This window comes from Ranitomeya imitator, chromosome 2 (assembly GCF_032444005.1).
Source record: "Ranitomeya imitator isolate aRanImi1 chromosome 2, aRanImi1.pri, whole genome shotgun sequence".
In the NCBI taxonomy this organism is placed as follows: Eukaryota; Metazoa; Chordata; class Amphibia; order Anura; family Dendrobatidae; genus Ranitomeya; species Ranitomeya imitator.
The window spans coordinates 124,177,281-124,201,640 of NC_091283.1; the positions used below are offsets into that span (position 1 = coordinate 124,177,281).

General features: G+C 46.0%; 1 protein-coding gene across 1 annotated transcript in view; it reads left to right on the forward strand.

Moving 5' to 3' along the window:
- The first annotated feature begins 5,483 nt into the window (after window positions 1-5,483).
- Window positions 5,484-24,360, forward strand: part of LAS1L (LAS1 like ribosome biogenesis factor) — an 80,969-nt gene continuing 62,092 nt past the window's right edge. The window contains exons 1-2 of the mRNA XM_069747198.1: window positions 5,484-5,719; window positions 16,896-17,021. Of these exons, the coding sequence (XP_069603299.1) occupies window positions 5,589-5,719; window positions 16,896-17,021 (257 nt within the window). The 5' untranslated portion in view covers window positions 5,484-5,588. The remainder of the gene's footprint in view (window positions 5,720-16,895; window positions 17,022-24,360) is intronic.

Sequence of the window (24,360 nt, forward strand, 5' to 3'; positions counted from 1 at the left end):
GGGGTTAAAACATTTTGCAGCCATGAGCTCTGCTAATGCAGCGCTGCTCCTGCCTGCAAAACCCCGGGGAATGAAGGTAAAGTAGGTCATTGACCTATATTTACCTTCATTTGCGGTGAGGCGCCCTCTGCTGGCTGTTCCTGGAGCGTGGGAACTTTCCTAGAAAGCTCCCTGGCTCGAGTTCATATGAGGGCGCCCTCTGCTGGTTGTCCTCATATGAACTTGAGCCTGGGAGCTTTCTAGGAAAGTTCCCACGCTCCAGGAACAGCCAGCAGAGGGCGCCTCACCGCGAATGAAGGTAAATATAGGTCATTGACCTACTTTACCTTCATTCCCGGGGTTTTGCAGGCAGGAGCAGCACTGCATTAGCAGAGCTCCTGACTGCAAAATGTTTTAACCCCTTCAGATGGATTTACATTGTGGGATGTTACAGATCTTCAGAAGGTATGTATATTGTTGGTTTATTATTTTTACTTTGTTACAGAGCGAGGGTCTTCAGATGGATTGAGCGTAGAATAAATTATTACAACAACCTTTGTTTTTATTTCAATAAAATAATTTTTAATAATGTGTTTTTTTTAACCCTTTACTAGTATTGGATTAATAATGGATAGGTGTCATAATTGACGCCTCTCCATTATTAATTTGGCTTAATGTCACCTTACAATAGCAAGGTGACATTAACCTTTCATTACCCCATATCCCACCGCTACACGGGAATGGGAAGAGAGTGGCCAAGTGCCAGAATAGGCGCATCTTCCAGATGTGCCTTTTCTGGGGTGGCTGGGGGCAGATGTTTTTAGCTGGGGGGGGGGGCAATAACCATGGTCCCTCTCCAGGCTATTAATATCTGCCCTCAGTCACTGGCTTTCCCACTCTGGCGGAGAAAATTGCGTGGGGGCCCACGACAATTTTTTTCCGCGATTTTACCCTTTAATTTAATAGATAGAGCCCCCAAATTTTACACCAATTTTACACTTCTTACATTACTAAAGAGGAATATGTAATAAAAGAAGAGATATGAGATGGTTTACTGTATGTAACCATGTCTCATATCATGTCGGGTTGGGGAAGGAGATAGGAAAAGCCGGCAATTGAATTACCGGCTTTTCTGCTATCTAGCGCTGCATGAAATATATATATATATTAATATATGTGTCTCACTGACATATATATATATATCCCTATACTATGTATAGACATTTATTTTAGCTATTCTATTCTAACCTGTCAGTGTGATTTAACTGTACACCGCACTGAATTGCCGGCTTTTCTATAGAACACCGCTGCGTCTTTCTCGCAAGACACACTGTTGGTCCGTGTGTAATCCGTATTTTTCTCGCCCCCATAGACTTTCATTGGCGATTTTTTTTTTTTGCGCAATACGCTGACAAACACAGCATGCTGCGATTTTCTACGGCCGTAAAAGACCGTATAATACGGATCTATAAAATACGGCAGATAGGAGCTGGGCCATAGAGAATCATTGTACCGTGTGCAATCCGTATTTTCTACACCTCTCATACATCCGTAAAACTCGCTAGTGTGACGCCGGCCTAACTCTCGACTCTGCCCTGTCCATCAAACCGCACGTCCAAACTCTTGCCACCTCCAACTCAAACATATTGCCAGAATCCCTCCCTTCCTCTGCCCTCAATCTACTAAAACGTTTGCGCACGCACTCATCATCTCTCGCCTCGACTACTGCAACACCCTCATCTGTGGCCTCCCTGCTAACTCTCTTGCACCACTCCAGTCTGTCCTCAACGCTGCTGCCCGGCTAATCCACCTCTCTCCTCCCCTCTGCAAATCCCTCCACTGGCTCCCAATTCCCCAACGAATCCAGTTCAAACTACTAACACTGACCTACAAAGCCATCCACAACCTGTCCCCTCCCTATATCTCTGCACTATTCTCCCAATATCTTCCCTCACGTAATCTTCGATCCTCCCAAGACCTCCTACTCTCCTCCACACTTATTCATTCCTCACACAACCGCCTCCAAGATTTCTCCCCAATATCCCCCATCCTCTGGAATTCAACACCTCAACACGTCTGATTAGCCACTAGTGCCACCACCCTCGGATCCTTCAGACAGAACCTGAAAACCCATCTCTTCAGGAAAGCCTACAGCCTGCAATAACCATTCTGCCGCCTCCCCACCACCAGAGCTGCTGCACCCCCGACCTTCTGTCTCTTCCCCATTATCCCATAGAACATAAATCCACAAGGACAGGGTCCTCTCCCCTCTGTACCCGTCTGTCATTGTAAATTTGTTCACTGTAAATGATATCTATAACCCTGTATGTAATCCCTTTCTCATGTACAGCACCATGGAATTAATGATGCTATATAAATAATAATTCATTCCAGGCTGCCCAGAGGCAAAGACAAACTGTCCTCTGTGGGAGGTGTATGGTCTATGTCCTCCCTGCTATGCTCCAGTGATGCCCGTGAGCTACTTTGAGTGCCACCCTGTTGTGTTCACGACATGGTGAAGTGTTGTTCCACAGAACTACTCACCCGTGCGTGCTGCAGCTGAAACGCCAGTATTGCTTCTGCTCGCACAGCCTCTACAGCGTATGCAACTTTTGAGTTCCACCTTGTTGATATGTCGCATATGAGGCGCTGATCGAGAAGGTAGAAGTGAAGCTACAGCGCAGACCGTCGAGCAGCTGCAGGGTGTGAACGCCATAATCGTGCACAGACGACCTCTCACATATGGGTAATTTTTAAGAAAGATTTGCACCACTAAACTTGACACATGTGCCAGGCAAGGGATGTGGTCAAACCAGCTAGGCCTAGGAGGTGCTACCAGATTTCGCCCGTTATTGCACACCACCAGGCCTGGATTTAGGTCCAGCAGCACCAACCACTCATCAGTCTCGTTTATTCCTTGTCCACAGCTCTTGAGAAGTATGGAACTTGTCCCCCAAAATGATGAGTTTGAGAACAGCCTACTGTCTTTTCCCCCTGGCTGTGTTGAAGTTGCAGGTGCTAGTCTTACTGCTAGGTGATGGAGTAAGTGGAGTAGGCCACATGGGCAGAGCAATGTCCAACAATAGATGTAGGACATGCGCTAGAACGCCTTCCTCCTCTGTCCCAGCTGCCACATTTACCCAGTGTGCAGATAGGGAGATGTAACGTCCCTGCCCATACTTACTGGTCCACGTATCGGTAGTTATCTGGACCTTGCCACTGATGGCGTTGCACAGTGCACACCTGATTTTGGTTGCAATATGTGTGTGCTGGGCAGGGATGGCCAACTTGAAACATTAGTGGTGGATGGGAACCACGTACTTAGCAACAGCCACCACCATCATTTATTTAAAATGTTTTTTTCTCCATCAGCTGGAATGGCAGTTTCAAAGGCCAGGAATTGGTAAATGCTGTTATTCAGGACCAGGGCCTGTGGGCGGGTAGTGGGGTATTTCCTCTTTCTCTATGGGGTTTGTGTGATGGAGAGATGAACACTTCAATGGGACAGGGTGGAGATGCTTGGTGACACTGCTGGTGGTGCTGTCACATCCTGTCTTTGCGGGTAGGCTGTTGTTCGTGAGCTGGATGAAGAGGTCAAGACCGCAGCAGAAGAGGGAGCAGGAGGAAAGCTCACATCTGTCATGTTTATTTTTAAGGTGTCTACTCTACTGCTGCTCGTACTTAGAACTCAGATGCAGGTGGTGCTCAGGTTAAGAAAATGTAAAAAAAAAAAAAAAAATAATAATCAGAAGAGACTGCTTCATGACTTTGGGCTGATACTGCTTGGCCGATTTGCAAAGGGGTGAGGTGGTAGAAAGATGCCCACGGTCCTCAGGTGAAAACTGCGCTTTCAGCAGTGGACCCAATGGAAGGAACTAGAGGCGCTCTCAGCCATCATAGATGAGGAGGGTGAGGTTTTATTGTCCTGTGATTTAGGTCTGATCCAGGGTTGTGAAGTCTCCAGGAGGTCTGAGGGAAACATTCCTTAATTGATGGAGCAAGACAAATACATGCGACCCATTCATTCCAGCTGTGTCACAGGTCATCAGAATTTTGTAAACCATTAGTACAAAAAAAATAAAAAAGTATGTAAATATTGCCTAACATTCCAGAGATACATTATTCCTCTGGAAAATATGTCACAGCCTGTCCCATCAGTGGTGGCAGCAGCACCCTCAGAGGAAGCCAGCTTATGTCTTTTACAGAAAAAACAATTATGGATTTTAAAAAAACACCCAAGTGCGGGTCCGGTCTACTGGTGAGGACATCCCTACAGATAGTTTCCCCAATAACCTGCAATGTGTAAACTCAGCCTGATACAGATCCAACTCCTTACTCTCCACTAATGTCACCCCGCGCTTAAGAAATATAAAAATGAAAATTCAACTCATAGCTGTCAAACAATTTTATTACAAGTCAAATAGTTAGAAATAAAAGATATATAAATATATGCATAAATACAAATGAATAAGTTGTGTTTTAGAAATCAAAACAATAAATTAAACATTAAAAGACAGATTAATGATAAAAAAGCAAAACACATTTTGTACCAAAGTCCCCTGTGCTTTAGCTGCAAAAATGGTATTGTGGTGCTTAAAGGGAACCTGTCACCCCCAAAATCAAGGGTGAGCTAAGCCCACCAGCATCAGGGGCTTATCTACAGCATTCTGTAATGCTGTAGATAAGCCCCCGATGTATCCTGAACAAATGAGAAAAAGAGGTTATATCATACTCACCCAGGGACAGCACGGTCCTGTCCAATGGGCATCGCAGTCCGGTCCAGCACCTCCTATCTTCATCAAATGACGTCCTCTTCTTGTCTTCTCACTGCGGCTCCAGCACAAAGTACTGCAGTGCGCAGGCCCCAGGCCTCTGACATTTCCCGGCGCCTGCGCACTGCAGCGTGAAGACAAGAAGAGAACGTCATCCTAACAAGATGTGAGGCCCCGGACCGCGACGCCCATCAGATCGGACTGCCTGCGTGAGTATATTATAACCTCTTTTTCTCATCTTTTAGGATACATCGGGGGCTTATCTACAGCAACAGGATTACAGAATGCTGTAGATAAGCCCCTGATGCTGGTTGGCTTAGCTCAACTTGAATTTTGGGGGGAGGCAGAGGGACCCGACGGGGCCGGGGAGGCAGACCCCCCTCTCTCCAGGCAGACCCCCCTCGAGCGTGCACATGCAGCCCCATGCAAGTATCACCCCCTTCTCTCCAGGCAGATCCCCCCTCCACTATACACATGCAGCACCATGCAAGCAACATTACCCCCTTCTCCTCAGGCAGACCCCCGTTCAGCATGCACATGCAGCCCCATGCAACATCACCCCTTTCTTCCCAGGCAGACTCCCACTTACTGATCTGTGACTATGGAGAACGACCCAAAACCCTCCAAATCTTACACAAAATCCTCGAAATGCCGCCATGACATCCACAGCTTCCTCCTGTCTGCTCTGTCTGCTCTATGGAGGAAGAAGCGCCGCCCCTTCCGGTCACATGGGCACGACATCAGCAGAGGTCCCTTAGCCGACTTGGATTTAGCCTCTACCCAAAACAAAGGCGAACACTGATTGGTGGAGAAGGTCGCGCTGTGCAGCCGCTGAGCATGGCGAACAGACGGCTGGTAGTGGCCTGGATCAGTAAGGCGGAATGGGAGCAGGTCCTGGAGTATCTGTACAGCCGGGACTGCAAGCTCCAGCGGGACGCGCTGCACCAGATCTCCGCCTGGAAGAGCAGGTGAGGGGCGGAAGCGTGCGGTGCATGTTGTGTACCGGTACAGTGAGCTGGTGGGATGTGTAACCAGTGTGATATAAGGTATCGTGTCACCTACCAGCCGGTGTAATGTGCGTGCCTGGAGTAATTTGGTGCCTTTTATACCGCTCCACCCCCCTTTACTGCTCGGTGGAGTGTGTGGCACCGTGCTCCCCCCCCCCCCCCTCCTTTATTGCTCGGTGGAGTGTGTGGCACCGTGCTCCCCCCCCCCCCCTCCTTTATTGCTCGGTGGAGTGTGTGGTGCCGTGCTCCCCCCCCCCCCCTCCTTTATTGCTCGGTGGAGTGTGTGGCGCCGTGCTCCCCCCCCCCCCCTCCTTTATTGCTCGTTGGAGTGTGTGGCACCGTGCTCCCCCCCCCCCCCTCCTTTATTGCTCGGTGGAGTGTGTGGTGCCGTGCTCCCCCCCCCCCCTCCTTTATTGCTCGGTGGAGTGTGTGGTGCCGTGCTCCCCCCCCCCCCCTCCTTTATTGCTCGGTGGAGTGTGTGGTGCCGTGCTCCCCCCCCCCCCCCTCCTCCTTTATTGCTCGGTGGAGTGTGTGGCACCGTGCTTCCCCCCCCCCTCCTTTATTGCTCGTTGGAGTGTGTGGCGCCGTGCTCCCCCCCCCCCCTCCTCCTTTATTGCTCGGTGGAGTGTGTGGTGCCGTGCTCCCCCCCCTCCTTTATTGCTCGGTGGAGTGTGTGGTGCCGTGCTCCCCCCCCTCCTTTATTGCTCGGTGGAGTGTGTGGCACCGTGCTCCCCCCCCCCCCCCTCCTTTATTGCTCGGTGGAGTGTGTGGTGTTGTGCTCCCCCTCCTTTATTGCTCGGTGGAGTGTGTGGCGCCGTGCCCCCCCCCCCCTCCTTTATTGCTCGGTGGAGTGTGTGGTGCCGTGCTCCCCCCCCCCCCCTCCTTTATTGCTCGGTGGAGTGTGTGGTGTCGTGCTCCCCCTCCTTTATTGCTCGGTGGAGTGTGTGGCGCCGTGCTCCCCCCCCCCCCCCTCCTTTATTGCTCGGTGGAGTGTGTGGTGCCGTGCTCCCCCCCCCCCCTCCTTTATTGCTCGGTGGAGTGTGTGGTGTCGTGCTCCCCCCCCCCTCCTTTATTGCTCGGTGGAGTGTGTGGTGCTGTACCCCCCCCACCCCCCCCTCCTTTATTGCTTGGTGGAGTGTGTGGCACCGTGCTTCCCCCCCCCCCTCCTTTATTGCTCGTTGGAGTGTGTGGCGCCGTGCTCCCCCCCCCCCTCCTTTATTGCTCGGTGGAGTGTGTGGTGCCGTGCTCCCCCCCCTCCTTTATTGCTCGGTGGAGTGTGTGGCACCGTGCTCCCCCCCCCCCCCTCCTTTATTGCTCGGTGGAGTGTGTGGTGTCGTGCTCCCCCTCCTTTATTGCTCGGTGGAGTGTGTGGCGCCGTGCCCCCCCCCCCCCTCCTTTATTGCTCGGTGGAGTGTGTGGTGCTGTACCCCCCCCACCCCCCCCTCCTTTATTGCTTGGTGGAGTGTGTGGTGCCGTGCTCCCCCCCCCCCCCCTCCTTTATTGCTCGGTGGAGTGTGTGGTGCCGTGCTCCCCCCCCCCCCCCTCCTTTATTGCTCGGTGGAGTGTGTGGTGCCGTGCTCCCCCCCTCCTTTATTGCTCGGTGGAGTGTGTGGTGCCGTGCTCCCCCCCCCCCCCTCCTTTATTGCTCGGTGGAGTGTGTGGTGCCGTGGTCCCCCCCCTCCTCCTTTATTGCTCGGTGGAGTGTGTGGTGCCGTGCTCCCCCCCCCCCCCCCCTCCTTTATTGCTCGGTGGAGTGTGTGGTGCCGTGCTCCCCCCCCCCCCCCCCCTCCTTTATTGCTCGGTGGAGTGTGTGGTGCCGTGCTCCCCCCCCCCCCCCCTCTTCTTTATTGCTCGGTGGAGTGTGTGGTGCCGTGGTCCCCCCCCCCTCCTTTATTGCTCGGTGGAGTGTGTGGTGCCGTGCTCCCCCCCCTCCTTTATTGCTCGGTGGAGTGTGTGGTGCTGTGGTCCCCCCCCTCCTCCTTTATTGCTCGGTGGAGTGTGGCGCCATGCCCCCCCTCCTTTACCGTGGAGTAGCCACCTGAATAACAATCAGTTGTACCCTATAATAGTTAGTGGGGTCCCTCTGGAGCTATTTCTTGTCAGCCGTCTAGTGTTTTGTTCAATGACAGATATTTCTGATCTCTCCATAAATTTGGCTTACCAGAATTCCATCACTTGGGCTCTACAATTTGGAGAATATACACCCCTTCCCCAGACCTACCAGAAATGTTTCCCCTTCTCCCCCACTTTTCGTGCCCTGTAATAATTCCACTGGCACTTGACAATCTGCTCTGCGCTCGCCTTCTTACTACCACTGTGGCTGCAGGTAGTGTGTGTGGTGTGGTCCCCTCCACCCCTCCAGCCTTTTTTGGGAGCTGTTTTGGGAGCTGTTTAGGGGAAAATACTAAAACCCTATGTGTCATATTTGTCTATACCTATGCCTATGGTAGATTTTGCCTATGGTAGATTTTTTTAGTCATATTTGTCTATACCTATGGTAGATTTTTTACAGTGTGCAGGAAATCAGCAATTCCGCAGAATTAATGAACATGTTGCTTTTTTTTCCGCGATTGGTTTTTTTCGCGGAAAAAAATCGCAACATTTGCACAAGTTTTGCGGATTACATTGAAATGATTGGGAACCATATGTAAGCATTTTTTTCATGTTTTTATTGCGTTTTTATAGCAAAAAAAACGCGAAAAATACTGAACGTGTGCACATAACCTTACAACTCCCTTCTCTGTGTACCTGAATTGAGAGAGGGAGGGGGATGTTTTGAGTGATATAATATTAAGGCTAGGTTCTCATTTCGTTTTCGGGTGAGCGCTAACAGACAGCGTTGCACGGCGAAATTAACGCCGTGCAACGTGTCCGTTAGTGCTCCCATTGCCAGCAATGTTAAAGCGCATTGCTAGTGCGTGCCATTATCGGCACGCGCTAGCGATGTGCCGTTCTTTTGTGGCGCGCCTCGGACGCTGCTTGCAGCGTCCGAGGCGCGCCCGAGGTCCATTCCCCGCTCTTGCAGATTGGGGATCTGCGCTAGCGGGGACGTTTAACGCGACTCCTAAAAAGACATTGCGTTAGCGCAATCCCCTAGCGCTTATCGCTAAACGGATTGCCCTAACGCAATGAGAACCTACCTAATATTGTCTACCTTGAGATAGTTTATAAACCCTCCTCTCACACATCCAGTACCCTAGCAACCACAGAATGCAGAGTAAGTGGACATGCTAGCTGGGGCATATCTTAAGGTACCGTCACCCTCGGCAACTTTGCAACGAGAACGACAACAATCTGTGACGTTGCAGCGTCCTGGATAGCGATCTCGTTGTGTTTGACACGCAGCAGCGATCAGGATCCTGCTGTGCCATCGCTGGTCGGAGCTAGAAGTCCAGAACTTTATTTGGTCATCAGGTCGGCGTGTATCGTCGTGTTTGACAGCAAAAGCAACAACGCCAGCAACGTTTTACATGGAGCGAGAACAATAAGTGAGTCGCCGTTACGTCACTGGATCGCTCCTGCATCGTTCTGCTGTTAGTGTTTGACGTCTCTACAGCGACGCTGCAGCGATCTAGTTTAGGTCGGATCGTTCTCTATATCGCTGCAGCGTCGCTTAGGGTGTCTGTACCTTACTGAAGTCATGCTGCAACACCAGGCTCTCCCATCATCACTTTGGTAAGAATTACGAATAACAGTTTTAAGCTCCGTTTTTTTTATTGGAAAAAGTTCATATTAGTGACAGAAAGTTACTTTCCCAGTTTCATTAGGATCTTTTTAGGGATTCAGTCTTTATGCGCCATATTCTGCCATACCTATGCCTACAGTGTTATCATGGTTGGAAACGGAATAAAGGTTTTGAGCTCCGTTTTTTTTATTGGAATTAGTTCATATTAGTACAACAACGTTATCTTCCAAGTTTCATTAAGATCTTTTTAGGGATTCAGTCTTTATGCGCCATATTCTTCCATACCTATGCCTAGTGTGTCATCATGGTTGGAAACGGAAAAACGGTTTTGAGCTCCGTTTTTTTTATTGGAATATGTTCATATTAGTACAACAACGTTATCTTCCAAGTTTCACTAGGATCTCTTTAGGGATTCAGTATTTATGCGCCATATTCTTCCATACCTATGCCTAATGGGTTATCACGGTTGGAAACGGAAAAACGGTTTTGAGTTCCGTTTTTTTTTTATTGGAATATGTTCATATTAGTACAACAACGTTATCTTCCAAGTTTCATTAGGATCTTTTTAGGGATTCAGTCTTTATGCGCCATATTCTGCCATACCTATGCCTACAGTGTTATCACGGTTGGAAACGGAATAACGGTTTTGAGCTTCGTTTTTTTTATTGGAATATGTTCATATTAGTACAACAACGTTATCTTCCAAGTTTCATTAGGATCTTTTTAGGGATTCAGTCTTTATGCGCCATATTCTTCCATACCTATGCCTATGGTAGTTTTTTTTCTAAAGTTGAATTTTTTGAATCTATTTTTCCTTTCCACTTCACTCTATTTAAAAATAAATTAGCGGAGGTTAAACTTTAATTGCGTTTTCAACAAGGCAAACCCATACATTTCTATATAGTAACTATAAATTTGAAATAAACACTGAATCCCTAAGAAGATCTTGATGAAACTTTGAAAATAAGTTTGTCATTAATATGAACTTTTTCCAGCAAGAAAAACAGAGCTTAAAAATGTAATTCTATTTTCAACAATGTTAATTCATACATTCCTATATAATAACTTTACATTTCAAATAAACAGTGAATCCCTAAGTAGATCTTTAGCGAAAAATTTTGCCTTAGGCCGACCTCACACTAGCGTGTTTTACGGACGTTTGAGAGGTGCAGAAAATACGGATTGCATACGGTACAATGCTTCTCTATGGCCCAGCTCCTACCAGCCGTATTTTACTGATCCGTATTATACGGTCTTCTACGGCCGTAGAAAATCGCAGCATGCTGCGTTTGTCACCGTATTGCGCAAAAAATACGCCAATGAAAGTCTGTGGGGGCCAGAAAAATACGGATTATACACGGACCAGCAGTGTGACTTGCGAGAAATACGCAGCGGTGTTAGAGAGAAAAGCCAGCAATTCAGTGCGGTGTACAGTAAAATCACACTGACAGGTTAGAATAGAATAGGTAGAATAAATGTGTACACATAGAATAGGTATATACTGTGTGTGTGTGTGTGTGTGTGTGTATACACACACACACACACACACACACACACACACACACACACACACACACACACACACACACACGATGGTGGCCCGATTCTAACGCATCGGGTATTCTAGAATATGCCCGGCCACGTAGTATACAGCACAGAGCCATGTACAGTAGTATATTGGCCAGTCACGTAGTATATTGCCCAGCCAGGTTTGTCACATTTTAAAAAATAAATATATACTCCCCTATCTGAGGGCCCCTTGTAGTCCACGGCAGCTTTGGGTCCCAGCAGTGGTATGAGCGCAGGGCCTGTGATGACGTCGCAGTCACATGACCGTGACGTCATAGCAGGTCCTTCTCCCATACCATCTTTGCCACCGGAACCTGCAACGGAAGAAGGCGGCCGGCGCGAGCGACTACGGAGGGTGAGTATAGCAGTTTTTTTTTATTATTATTATTTTTAACATTACATGTTTTACTATTGATGCCGCATAGGCAGCGTCAATAGTAAAAAGTTGGGGACACACAGGCTTAATAGCGGCGATAACGGAGTGCGTTACCCGCGGCATAACGCGGTCCGTTACCGCCAGCATTAACCCTGTGTTAGCGGTGACCGGAGGGGAGTATGCGGGCGACAGGCACTGACTGCGGGGAGTAAGGAGCGGCCATTTTCTCCTGGACTGTGCCCGTCGCTGATTGGTTGCGGCGGCCATGACAGGCAGCTGGCGAGACCAATCAGCGAATGAATAACTGTGACAGAAGGACAGACAGACGGAAGTGACCCTTAGACAATTATATATATATATGTCAGTGAGACACATATATGTATATATATTAATATTTCATCCAGCACGAGATAGCTTTAAAGCCGGTAATTCAATTACCGGCTTTTCATTTCTCCTTCCCAAACCCAACATGATATGAGACATGGTTTACATACAGTAAACCAACTCATATCCCTTTTTTTAGCATATTCCACACTACTAATGTTAGTAGTGTGTATGTGCAAAATTTGGGCGCTCTAGCTATTAAATTAAAGGGTTAAATCGCGGAAAAAATTGGCGTGGGCTCCCGCGCAATTTTCTCCGCCAGAATGGTAAAGCCAGTGACTGAGGGCAGATATTAATAGCCTGGAGAGGGTCCATGGTTATTGGCCCCCCGTGGCTAAAAACATCTGCCCCCAGCCACCCCAGAAAAGGCACATCTGTAAGATGGTATGGGAGAAGGACCTGCCATGACGTCAGTCATGTGACCGCAACGTCATCACAGGTCCTGCGCTCATACCAACCCTGGGACCGGAAGCTGCCGTGGACTACAAGGGGCCCTCAGAAATGTGAGTATATATTTATTTTTTATTTTTTAAAATGTGACAAACCTGGCTGGGCAATATACTACGTAGCTGGGCAATATACTACGTAGCTGGGCAATATACTACGTGACTGGCCAATATACTACATGGCTCTGTGCTGTATACTACGTCGCTGTGCAATATAGTACGTGGCTGGGCAATATAGTACGTGGCTGGGCAATATAGTACGTGGCTGGGCAATATAGTACGTGGCTGGGCAATATAGTACGTGGCTGGGCAATATAGTACGTGGCTGGGCAATATAGTACGTGGCTGGGCAATATAGTACGTGGCTGGGCAATATAGTACGTGGACATGCATATTCTAGAATACCCGATGCGTTAGAATCGGGCCACCATCTAGTGCGTGTGTATATATATATATATATATATATATATATATATATATATATCATCCCTATACTATGTATAGACATTTATTTTAGCTATTCTATTCTAACCTGTCAGTGTGATTTTACTGTACACTGCACTTAATTTCCGGCTTTTCGATAGAACACCGCTGCGTATTTCTCGCAAGTCACACTGTTGGTCCGTGTGTAATCCGTATTTTTCTGGCCCCCATAGCGGCCCTGCGCTTAGCAACCCGATATTTACCCTGGTTACAGGTGAACACATCGCTGGATCGGCGTCACACACGCTGATCCAACGATGACAGTGGGTGATCAGCGACCAAAAAAAGGTCCTGATCATTCCCCAACGACCAACGATCTCCCAGCAGGGGCCTGATCGTTGGTCGCTGTCACACAATAATGAGATCGTTAGCGGGATCGTTGCTACGTCACAAAAAGTGTGACGTTGCAACGATATCCTTAACGATATCGTTATGTGTGAAGGTACCTTAAGGCAAAAATTTTCGCTAAAGATCTACTTAGGGATTCACTGTTTATTTGAAATGTAAAGTTACTATATAGAAATGTATGGGTTTGCCTTGTTGAAAACGCAATTAAAGTTTAACCTCCGCTAATTTATTTTTAAATAGAGTGAAGTGGAAAGGAAAAATAGATTCAAAAAATTCAACTTTAGAAAAAAAACTACCATAGGCATGGCAGAATATGGCGCATAAAGACTGAATCCCTAAAAAGATCCTAATGAAACTTGGAAGATAACGTTGTTGTACTAATATGAAAATATTCCAATAAAAAAAAACAGAACTCAAAACCGTTATTCCGTTTCCAACCATGATAACACACTAGGCATAGGTATGGCAGAATATGGCGCATAAAGACTGAATCCCTAAAAAGATCCTAATGAAACTTGGAAGATAACGTTGTTGTACTAATATGAACATATTCCAATAAAAAAAACGGAGCTCAAAACCGTTTTTCCATTTCCAACCGTGATAACACACTAGGCATAGGTATGGCAGAATATGGCGCATAAAGACGGAATCCCTAAAAAGATCTTAATGAAACTTGGAAGATAACGTTGTTGTACTAATATGAACATATTCCAATAAAAAAAACGGATTTCAAAACCGTTATTCCGTTTCCAACCACGATAACACACTAGGCATAGGTATGGCAGAATATGGCGCATAAAGACGGAATCCCTAAAAAGATCTTAATGAAACTTGGAAGATAACGTTGTTGTACTAATATGAACATATTCCAATAAAAAAAACGGAGCTCAATACCGTTATTCCGTTTCCAAAAAATGTAACCCCTACATTCATGTATTGCGACTTTATGTCAAATAAATACATATGTAAATAAATTGGTTACTCTGCTTCAAATGGAGTAAAGTGGAAAGGAAAACTAAATTAAGAAATTGAAACGGTAAAAAAAAATCTAAAATAGGCATAGGTATAGATGAATACGACTAAAATATCTACCATAGGCATAGGTTAATTTGGCACATAGGGTTTTAGTATGCACCCTGTTTAGGGTATACTGCATTAAGGTATTGAATTGTAGCCCTCAGTAAAGGAGCATGTCGTTCTGGCTTATTCCCCTTTTATTCAGAAGCATATGAAATGTAGAATTGATAATGAAGGCTGGGCACCTGATACATTGCGGAGTTTTCAGAGAGAAACATATTATTAGAGCGCCACAGGACTGAGCCGCATGGAGACTTGCTGGACAGGTGGATCCTTGGTATTTTTCTTTGAAATGCTGCTGCATTTCAGATTGTAACATACATGGCTGAAATCTTCAGCCAGTGTTGTCTGCATTCTGCCCGTGGATGGAGCAGCATGTATCAGCTGCCAGACTGCCTTTAAAGAGACTTTCCACCACTGATATTCATGGCCTCTATCAATTTATTCTAAAGATGGGCCATCGTCTCTCCTATTATCTGACTGGGAAACCAGTCCTGCTTCTAAGTCTGTGCACCAAAGACACTTGATCCAGGAGCTTCAACATATATGTGGAACTTGTGAATTCATTAATCTGTGCTTTGGTTTAAAAAAAAAAAAATAAATAAATAAATTTCTTGGACTAACATTCAGTTGGTTGCTGGCATCTAAGCTGTCCTTTCATACCAAAATGAGCAGGGTCTGACGAGTTTTGTGTGTATGGGATCCTCTTCTGTGTAACCCTAGGGAGATTTACCAAGGAAAATCAGCATTGAATTTGATGGATTTTAGTATCTTCATTCATCTGTGTTTAACGGGGCAGTTTCAGAAGATGAAGATGAATGGCTAGCCTGGACAGGTATTCATATTGTTATTATTCCATGGCATTTTACATGTGAGGAGGGGTATACATAATAAGTACAATAATCTTAAACGATAAAAGTCACAACTGGTACAGGAGGAGAGAGGACCCTGCCCGCGAGGGCTCAGTGTACAACTGATGGGTTAGGATACACTAGGTAAGGGTAGAGCTCATCGTGCTGCGGTTTGGTGGTTACTGCAGGTTCAAGGCTTTTCAGAAGAGGTGGGTCTTCATGTTCCTTTTGAAGATTTCCATGGTAGGCGAGATTCTGATATGTTGGGTTAGAGAGTTCGAGTATGGGTGATGCGCATGAGAAATCTTGTAGGAAGAGGAGAGAAGGAGGTCTTCTGAGAATCTGAGGTTGCGTGCTGGTAAGTATCGGGAGACGAGGCCACAGATGTATGGAGGAGACGGGTTGTGGATGGCTTTGTACGTCATGGTCAGGGTTTTGAACTGGAGTCTCTGGGTTATGGGGATCCAGTGCAGGGACTGACAGAGGAGAGAGGCCGGGGAATAGCGGGGAGGATAAGTGGATTAGTCGGGCAGCAGAGTTTAGAATAGATTGGAGGGGTGTGAGTGTGGTTAGGTACCGTCACACATAGCGACGCTGCAGCGATACCGACAACGATCCGGATCGCTGCAGCGTCGCTGTTTGGTCGCTGGAGAGCTGTCACACAGACAGCTCTCCAGCGACCAACGATCCCGAGGTCCCCGGTAACCAGGGTAAACATCGGGTAACTAAGCGCAGGGCCGCGCTTAGTAACCCGATGTTTACCCTGGTTACCATCCTAAAAAGTAAAAAAACAAACGCTACATACTTACCTACAGCCGTCTGTCCTCGGCGCTCTGCTTCTCTGGTCTGGCTGTGAGCGTCGGTCAGCCGGAAAGCAGAGCGGTGACGTCACCGCTCTGCATTCCGGCTGACCGACGCTCACAGCCAGAGCAGGAGGAGTGCAGAGCGCCGAGGACAGACGGCTGTAGGTAAGTATGTAGTGTTTGTTTTTTTACTTTTAGGATGGTAACCAGGGTAAACATCGGGTTACTAAGCGCGGCCCTGCGCTTAGTTACCCGATGTTTACCCTGGTTACCAGCGAAGACATCGCTGAATCGGTGTCACACACGCCGATTCAGCGATGTCTGCGGGGAGTCCAGCGACGAAATAAAGTTCTGGACTTTCTTCCCCGGCCAGCGATCTCCCAGCAGGGGCCTGATCGCTGCTGCCTGTCACACTGGACGATATCGCTAGCGAGGACGCTGCAACGTCACGGATCGCTAGCGATATCGTCTAGTGTGACAGTACCTTTAGAAGGGAGGCCACAAAACAGAAGGTTGCAGTAGTCAAGGTGGGAGATGAGGAGGGCATGGACTAGGGTTTTTGCAGATTTTTAGATGAGGAATGCTTGGATCCAGGAAATATTTTTGAGCTGAAGTCATCAGGAAGTGAAAAGGGCTTGGATACGTGGTTTGAAGGAGAGATCAGAGTCGAGGATTACCCCGATGCCGCGAACTTGTGGGACTGGGGAGAGTGGGCAGCCGTTTACTTTAAAGGATAGGTTCGTTTGGGGGGGTCAAGTGACATGGGGGCGGGGGGAGATAAATTCTGTCTTGTCCATATTAAGTTTTAGAAATCTAGCAGAGAAGGATGTTTGCTTGGCTATTTTTTAGGAATCCCATAGAAGTGACTGGTGGGAGCCATACATCTGCAGCCACCCCTGTATTGTCAGCAGAGTAAAATTGGACCCTTTTTTGACATGGGTGAAATCCACTATTATACATTTATGGCATTTGCTCTAGGTATGACATACATGTCTGAGATGGAAAGAACTGTTTAATGATGAGTGTGAGCTGATGTTCTGTTACATCGATGGCAGTGTATAACTGAACAGCTGATGTATGATGTATAGTGAATTTTCAACTTTTTCTTGTTGCAGGTATGGGAACAGCATGCCCCTGGCTGTAGAGTGCACCGCTGATCTGGTGCGGTGCAAAATCCTGGATGTTAGTGGCGGGATGGGAGAACAAGAACTGGAGTTACTTTATGGATTGGCTCTTGTCAGGTAAGCATGTTACTGGTTTTATCTCTTGCATGGTATGTGTGTGTATTTTATTTATTTTTTAATCTGTCATAAAGTTCTTAAGATATGGGTCTTTTTATTTGGTGCTAATTTTTATGGTTTTTACTAAGGGTTAGTTTTTCACAGGGTAATAGTGCAATGAAGCCTAATGATGCACACTCAGAGAATCCTGTGAGCAATTGCACTTTGGTAACAACTGTAAAAAGTGGCACTAAATATATGTTAAATTATATGGTGGATGGACAGTGGCATGTAAAAGTTTGGGCACCCCTGGTCAAAATTACTGTTATTGTGAACAGTTAAGCAAGTTAAAGATGACATTATCTCTGAATGGCCTAAAGTTAAAGATGACACATTTCCTTTGTATTTTAGGCCCCAAAAAAAAACTTTTATATTTTAAAAATTTCAAAAAGGAAAATGAGCTATGCTAAAGTTTGGTCACCCTTGTGGAGTTGTGTGCTCAGATAACTTTGTCCAAGGCTTCAGACCTTAACCCCTTCATGACCGGGGGATTTTTCGTTTTTCCGTGTTCGTTTTTCGCTCCCCTCCTTCCCAGAGCCATAACTTTTTTTATTTTTCCGTCAATTTGGCCATGTGAGGGCTTATTTTTTGCGGGATGAGTTGTACTTTTGAACGACATCATTGGTTTTAGCATGTCATGTACTAGAAAACGGGAAAAAAATTCCAAGTGCGGTGAAATTGCAAAAAAAGTGCAATCCCACATTGGTTTTTTGTTTGGCTTTTTTGCTAGGTTCACTAAATGCTAAAAATGACCTGCCATTATGATTCTCCAGGTCAGTACGAGTTCATAGACACCTAACATGACTAGGTTATTTTTTATCTAAGTGGTGAAAAAAAATTCCAAACTTTGCTAAAAAAAAAAAATTGCGCCATTTTCCGATACTGGTAGCGTCTCCATTTTTCATGATCTGGGGTCGGTTGAGGGCTTATTTTTTGCGTGCCGAGATGACGTTTTTAATGATAGCATTTTGGTGCAGATACGTTCTTTTGATCGCCCGTTATTGCATTTTAATGCAATGTCGCGGCGACCAAAAAAACGTAATTCTGGCGTTTCAAATTTTTTTCCCGCTACGCTGTTTAGCGATCAGGTTAATACTTTTTTTTAATTGATAGATCGGGCGATTCTGAGCGCGGCGATACCAAATATGCGTAGATTTGATATTTTTTTTATTGATTTATTTTGATTGGGGCGAAAGGGGGGTGATTTAAACTTTTATGTTTTTTTTTATTTTTTTCACATTTTTTTTTTAAACTTTTTTTCTTAACTTTTGCCATGCTTCAATAGCCTCCATGGGAGGCTAGAAGCTGGCACAGCACGATCGGCTCTGCTACATAGCAGCGATCTGCTGATCGCTGCTATGTAGCAGAAATGCACGTGTGCTGTGAGCGCCGACCAAAGGGTGGCGCTCACAGCCACCGCTCATCAGTAACCATAGAGGTCTCTGGGACCTCTATGGCTACAATATACAAGCATCGCCGACCCCCGATCATGTGACGGGGGTCGGCGATGACGTCATTTCCGGCCGCCCGGCCAGAAGCGGTAGTTAAATGCCGCTGTCTGCGTTTGACAGCCGCATTTAACTAGTTAATAGGTGCGGGCAGATCGCGATTCTGCCCGCACCTATTGCGGGCACATGTCAGCTGTTCAAAACAGCTGACATGTCCCGGCTTTGATGCGGGCTCACCGCGGAGCCCTGCATCAAAGCAGGGGAGCCGGCATCGGACGGTATAGTACGTCCGATGCCGGTAAGGGGTTAATTGGCCTGTTGGGGTTATGGCTTGTTCACTATCATTATTAGGAAAGTCCAGGTGTTGCAAATTTCCAAGCTTTATCTAGACTCCTCTAACCTTGTGCCAAAAAACAGCAGCCATGGGTTCTTCTAAGCAGCTGCCTAGTGCTCTGAAAAATGGTGGAGGCCCACAAAGCAATAGAATATTATAAGATGATAGCAAAGCGTTTTTCAAGTTGCTCTTTCCTCAGTTCGAAATGTAATTAAGAATGGCAGTTTACAGGAGTGGTGGAGGTAAAGATAAGGTCTGGGGGGGCCAAGCAAAATTTCAGAAGTCTGATGCATTTTGGAAACAAGTCATGAGGACCGTTGAAATTTAAAATAGAACTGCCGTATATACTCGAGTATAAGCCCCCCTAATTTTACCACAAAAACTGGGAAAACTTAATGACGAGAGTATAAGCCTGGGGTGGGAAATGCAGCAGCTACCGGTAAATAAAAGTAAAAATAGATATCAATAAAGTAAAATTAATTGAGACATCAGTAGGTTAAGTGTTTTTGAATATCCATATTGAATTAGAAGCCCCATATAATGCTCCATACAGTTTATGATGGCCCCATGAGATGCTCCATATTAAAATATACCCCATATAATCCTGCATAAAGGTTAATTATTGCCCCATAAGATGCTCCACAGACATATTTGCCGAATATAATGCTGCACAAACCTTGATTATGGCCCCATAAGATGCTCCATACTGACACTGGCCCCATTTGCTGTTGCTGCGATTTAAAAAAAAAAAAAAAAATCACATATTCACCTCTCCGTCGCTCAGGCCCCTGGCACTTGCAAAATTCACCTGACTTTGTTCCGGCCCCGCTCCATCTTCAGCTTCTTCTGCACTAACGTTCAGGCAGAGGGTGCGCACTAACCACGTCACCGCGCCCTCTGATCTGAGCGTCACTGCAGAAGACGGTGAAGACGGAGCGGCGCCGGAACGAGGAGCAGGTGAATATCGCGCAGCGCTCCCCTCCTCGTTATATTCACCTGCTCCTGGTTCGGTGCAGTCCCTGCTTCCCCGGCGCCGCAGCTTCTTCCTGTATTGAGCGGTCACCGTTACCGCTCATTACAGTAATGAATATGCGGCTCTACCCCTATGGCAGGTGGAGCAGCATATTCATTACTGTAATGATCGATACCATGTGACCGCTCACTACAGGAAGAAGCTGCGGCGCCGGGGAAGCAGGGACCGCGCCAGGAGCAGGTGAGTATAATTAGACAGCTCCCCCTCCCCTGCCAACCCCTGGGTATGACTCAAGCATAAGCCGAGAGGGGGACTTTCAGCCCCAAAAAATGGGCTGAAAATCTTCGCCTTATACTCGAGTATATATGGTATTTGGCCACAATGATCAAAGGTATGTGTGGAGGAAAAAAAAGAGCACGGAATTTCAGGACATCTCACCAACCATTAAGCGTGGGGGTGGATCACTCATGCTTTGGGGTTGTGTTGCAGCCAATTGCACAGGGAATATTTCACGGGTAGAGAGAAGAATGGATTAAATTAATTGTCAACAAATTCTTGATGCAAACATAATACCATCTGTGGAAAAAAAAAAAGTGGAAAAGAGGATGGCTTTTACACATGGATAATAATTCTAAACACACGTCAAAATCTGCAATACAATAGGCTCCCTGAAAAGGCGCAAGCTGAAGGTTCTACAATGGCCCTCACAGTACCCTGATCTGGACATCATTGAAAATCTGTGACTAGATGTCAAAATAGCAGAGGATGCAAGACGACCCAGGAATCTCACAGAACTGGGGGAATTTTCCAAGGAGTGATGGATGAAAATCCCTCAAACAAGAATTGACTCTTGTCTGGTTACAAAAAGCGTTTACAAGCTCTGATACTTTCAAAAAGAGGGTGCTACTAGATAATAATCATGCAGGGCGAACTTTGGCATCTGCCCATTTTCTGTTTTGTAGTTTTTAAAATGTAAAAGATGAAGTTAATTAAAAAAAATATATATATTTGTTTAAATACACCTTCCCACCTGCTTCTTTTCCATCCATCACTCACTTCTCTTGGTCTATGATGTCAGAGCTGTGAAATAAGGGGGGGGGGGGTGATGGAGGGACAACAAGCGGGTGGGAATGTGTATATAAATGATTGGCGCCACTGTGAAGCACTGAACAGCAGGACTGAGCTTGAACAGTGATTATGTGCTGACAGTCCCTTTAAGTAAAATATCATTGAGTGACATGCATAGTATACAGTCGTTGCAAACATTTTTGAGACCAACACAAACTTTGCTTTTCATAGCGTTTGCTGCTTTAGTTTTTATAATGTCAACTAGCTGAAGAGCCCGGCGTTGCCTGGGCATAGTAAATATCTGTGGTTAGTTATAGCACCTCACTTCTCTTATTTTCCCATCACGCCTCTCATTTTCCCAATCACATCTTTAATTTTCCCCCTCACACCTCTCATTTTCTCCCTCACTCCTCTCATTCCCGCCTAACACTTGTCATTTCGACCTCACATCTGTCATTTTCCGATCACTACACTATTTTCCCTCACTCCTCTCATTTTGCACTCACACCTTTTCATTTTCACCTCACACCTCTCATTTTCACCTCCGTATATACATGTTTGTCATCTCCCTTATATATAGTATACACCTGTATGTCATCTCCTGTATATAGTATATACCTGTATGTCATCTCCCCTGTATATAGTATATATCTGTGTCATCTCCCCTGTATATAGTATATACCTGTATGTCATCTCCTCCTATATATAGTATATACCTGTATGTCATCTCCTTCTATATATAGTATATACCTGTATGTCATCTCCCCTGTATATAGTATATACCTGTATGTCATCTCCCCTGTATATAGTATATACCTGCTGTGTCATCTCCCCTGTATATAGTATATATCTGTGTGTCATCTCCTCCTGTATATAGTATATACCTGTGTCATCTCCCCTGTATATAGTATATATCTGTGTGTCATCTCCCCTGTATATAGTATATACCTGTATGTCATCTTCTATATATAGCATATACCTGTATGTCATCTCCTCCTGTATATAGTATATACCTGTGTGTCATCTCCTCCTGTATATAGCATATACCTGTATGTCATCTCCTCCTGTATATAGTATGTACCTGTGTCATCTCTCCTGTATATAGTATATATCTGTGTCATCTCCCCTGTATATAGTGTATACCTGTGTGATCTCCTGTATTAGACCTTGTTAACACGTTATTTGCTCAGTATTTTTACCTCAGTATTTGTAAGCTAAATTGGCAGCCTGATAAATCCCCAGCCAACAGGAAGCCCTCCCCCTGGCAGTATATATTAGCTCACACATACACATAATAGACAGGTTATGTGACTGACAGCTGCCGGATTTCCTATATGGTACATTTGTTGCTCTTGTAGTTTGTCTGCTTATTAATCAAAGTTTTATTTTTGAAGGCTAATACCAGACTTGTGTGTGTTTTAGGGCGAGTTTCGTTTGTCAAGTTGTGTGTGTTGAGTTTTGTGTGGCAACAGGCGTGTAGCAACTTTTTGTGTGTCAAGTTGCATGTGACAGGTTAGTGTAGCAAGTTGTGTGCAGCAAGTTTTGCGCATGGCGAGTTTTGCGCATGGTGAGTTTTATGTCTGGTGCCTTTTGAGTATGTGCAAGTCTTTTGTGAGGCAACTTTTGCATGTGTTGCAAATTTTGTGCATGTGGCAATTTTTCCGCATGTGCAAGTTTTGCGTGTGGCGAGTTTTCCATGAGGTGAGTTTTGCGTGAGCTTATTTTTTGCATGTGGCGAGTTTTGCGCGTGGTGAGTTTTGAGCGGCGACTTTTGTGTTTCGACTTTTATGTGGCGAGGTTGGTGTATGTGTGGTGAAATGTGTGCTGAGGGTGATATATGTGTTCAAGCACGTGGTAGTGTGTGGCGCATTTTGTGTGTGTGTTCATATCCCCGTGTGTGGTGAGTATCCCATGTCGGGGTCCCACCTTAGCAACTGTACGGTATATACTCTTTGGCGCCATCGCTCTCATTCTTTAAGTCCCCCCTGTTCACATCTGGCAGCTGTCAATTTGCCTCCAACACTTTTCCTTTCACTTTTTTCCCCATTATGTAGATAGGGGCAAAATTGTTTGGTGAATTGGAAAGCGCGGGGTTAAAATTTCACCTCACAACGTAGCCTATGACGCTCTCAGGGTCCAGACGTGTGACTGTGCAAAATTTTGTGGCTATAGCTTCGACGCCTCCAACACTTTTCCTTTCACCTTTTTCCTCATTATGTAGATAGGGGCAAAATTGTTTGGTGAATTGGAAAGCGCGGGGTTAAAATTTCACCTCACAACGTAGCCTATGACGCTCTCAGGGTGACTGTGCAAAATTTTGTGGCTGTAGCTGCGACGGTGCAGATGCCAATCCCGGACACACACACACACACACACACACACACACACACACACACACACACACACACACACACACACACACACACACACACACACACACACACACACACACACACACACACACCCCTTTATATAGTAGATTTGCATTAAATGTAGATTGTCATAGAGTGGTCAGGTGTATTTCAGACCCGTGTATTTCAGACCCAACACAAAATAACCAGCTCACATTTTTTTCAGCAACCGTAGCTCTTACTTCCTCTGGATGTCACGTCTCCAGAGATGAGTAGAATTGTTATTTTGCTTGAGTGGGAAAAATAGGAATTCAGAAGGGATTGTCCCAGTAGTGGAGTCGTAGATGAGATGAATCTGTGCTGCACTTTATGTACACGCTCAGTAGTGACCAGTGCTGTGGAGTCGTAGATGAGATGAATCTGTGCTGCACTTTACGTACATGCTCAGTAGTGACCAGTGCTGTGTAGTTGTAGATGAGCTGAATCTGTGCTGCACTTTATGCACATGCTCAGTAGTGACCAGTGCTGTGGAGTCGTTGATGAGATGAATCTGTGCTGCACTTTATGTACATGCTCAGTAGTGACCAGTGCTGTGGGGTTGGGGTTAGGGAAATTGAGGAGTCGGCGGTTTGGTTGACCGACTCCATATCCCTGAGTGGAACAACCCCTCTAAAATGGGCTGGTGCTTGAAAGTTTTGTGATGTTAACCATTTTTACCTCCAAGGAAACATGTGCTGTCATAATTATTTTGCATCAAAACTTCTTTGGGAGATTGCTGCATGTAAGGTTGCCTCTAGATCAACCATTTATCTGATCTTGGAGGGGTTTAATTACTGTGAAGAAGACTTCCTAGAAAGCTCAGCAAGTGCCAGAGCCATCTCCTAAAGAGGCTTCAGATACAGCAGGGGTGGGCAATTTTCCCGAGGGGCTGCATAAGACCTTGACTGTTGTGGAGGCCGACCGAATAGGCTGAAATTAATTCTGCTAAATATTAACATATTCTAATTGTATCAACTTAATATTGAGAAGAATTAAGTATGTGGACATCCCCCTATATACCGGATGACCCTATACACAGCCCCTCTAAGCAGTATGAGTCCGCGCATAGCCCCTCTATATGGAGTAT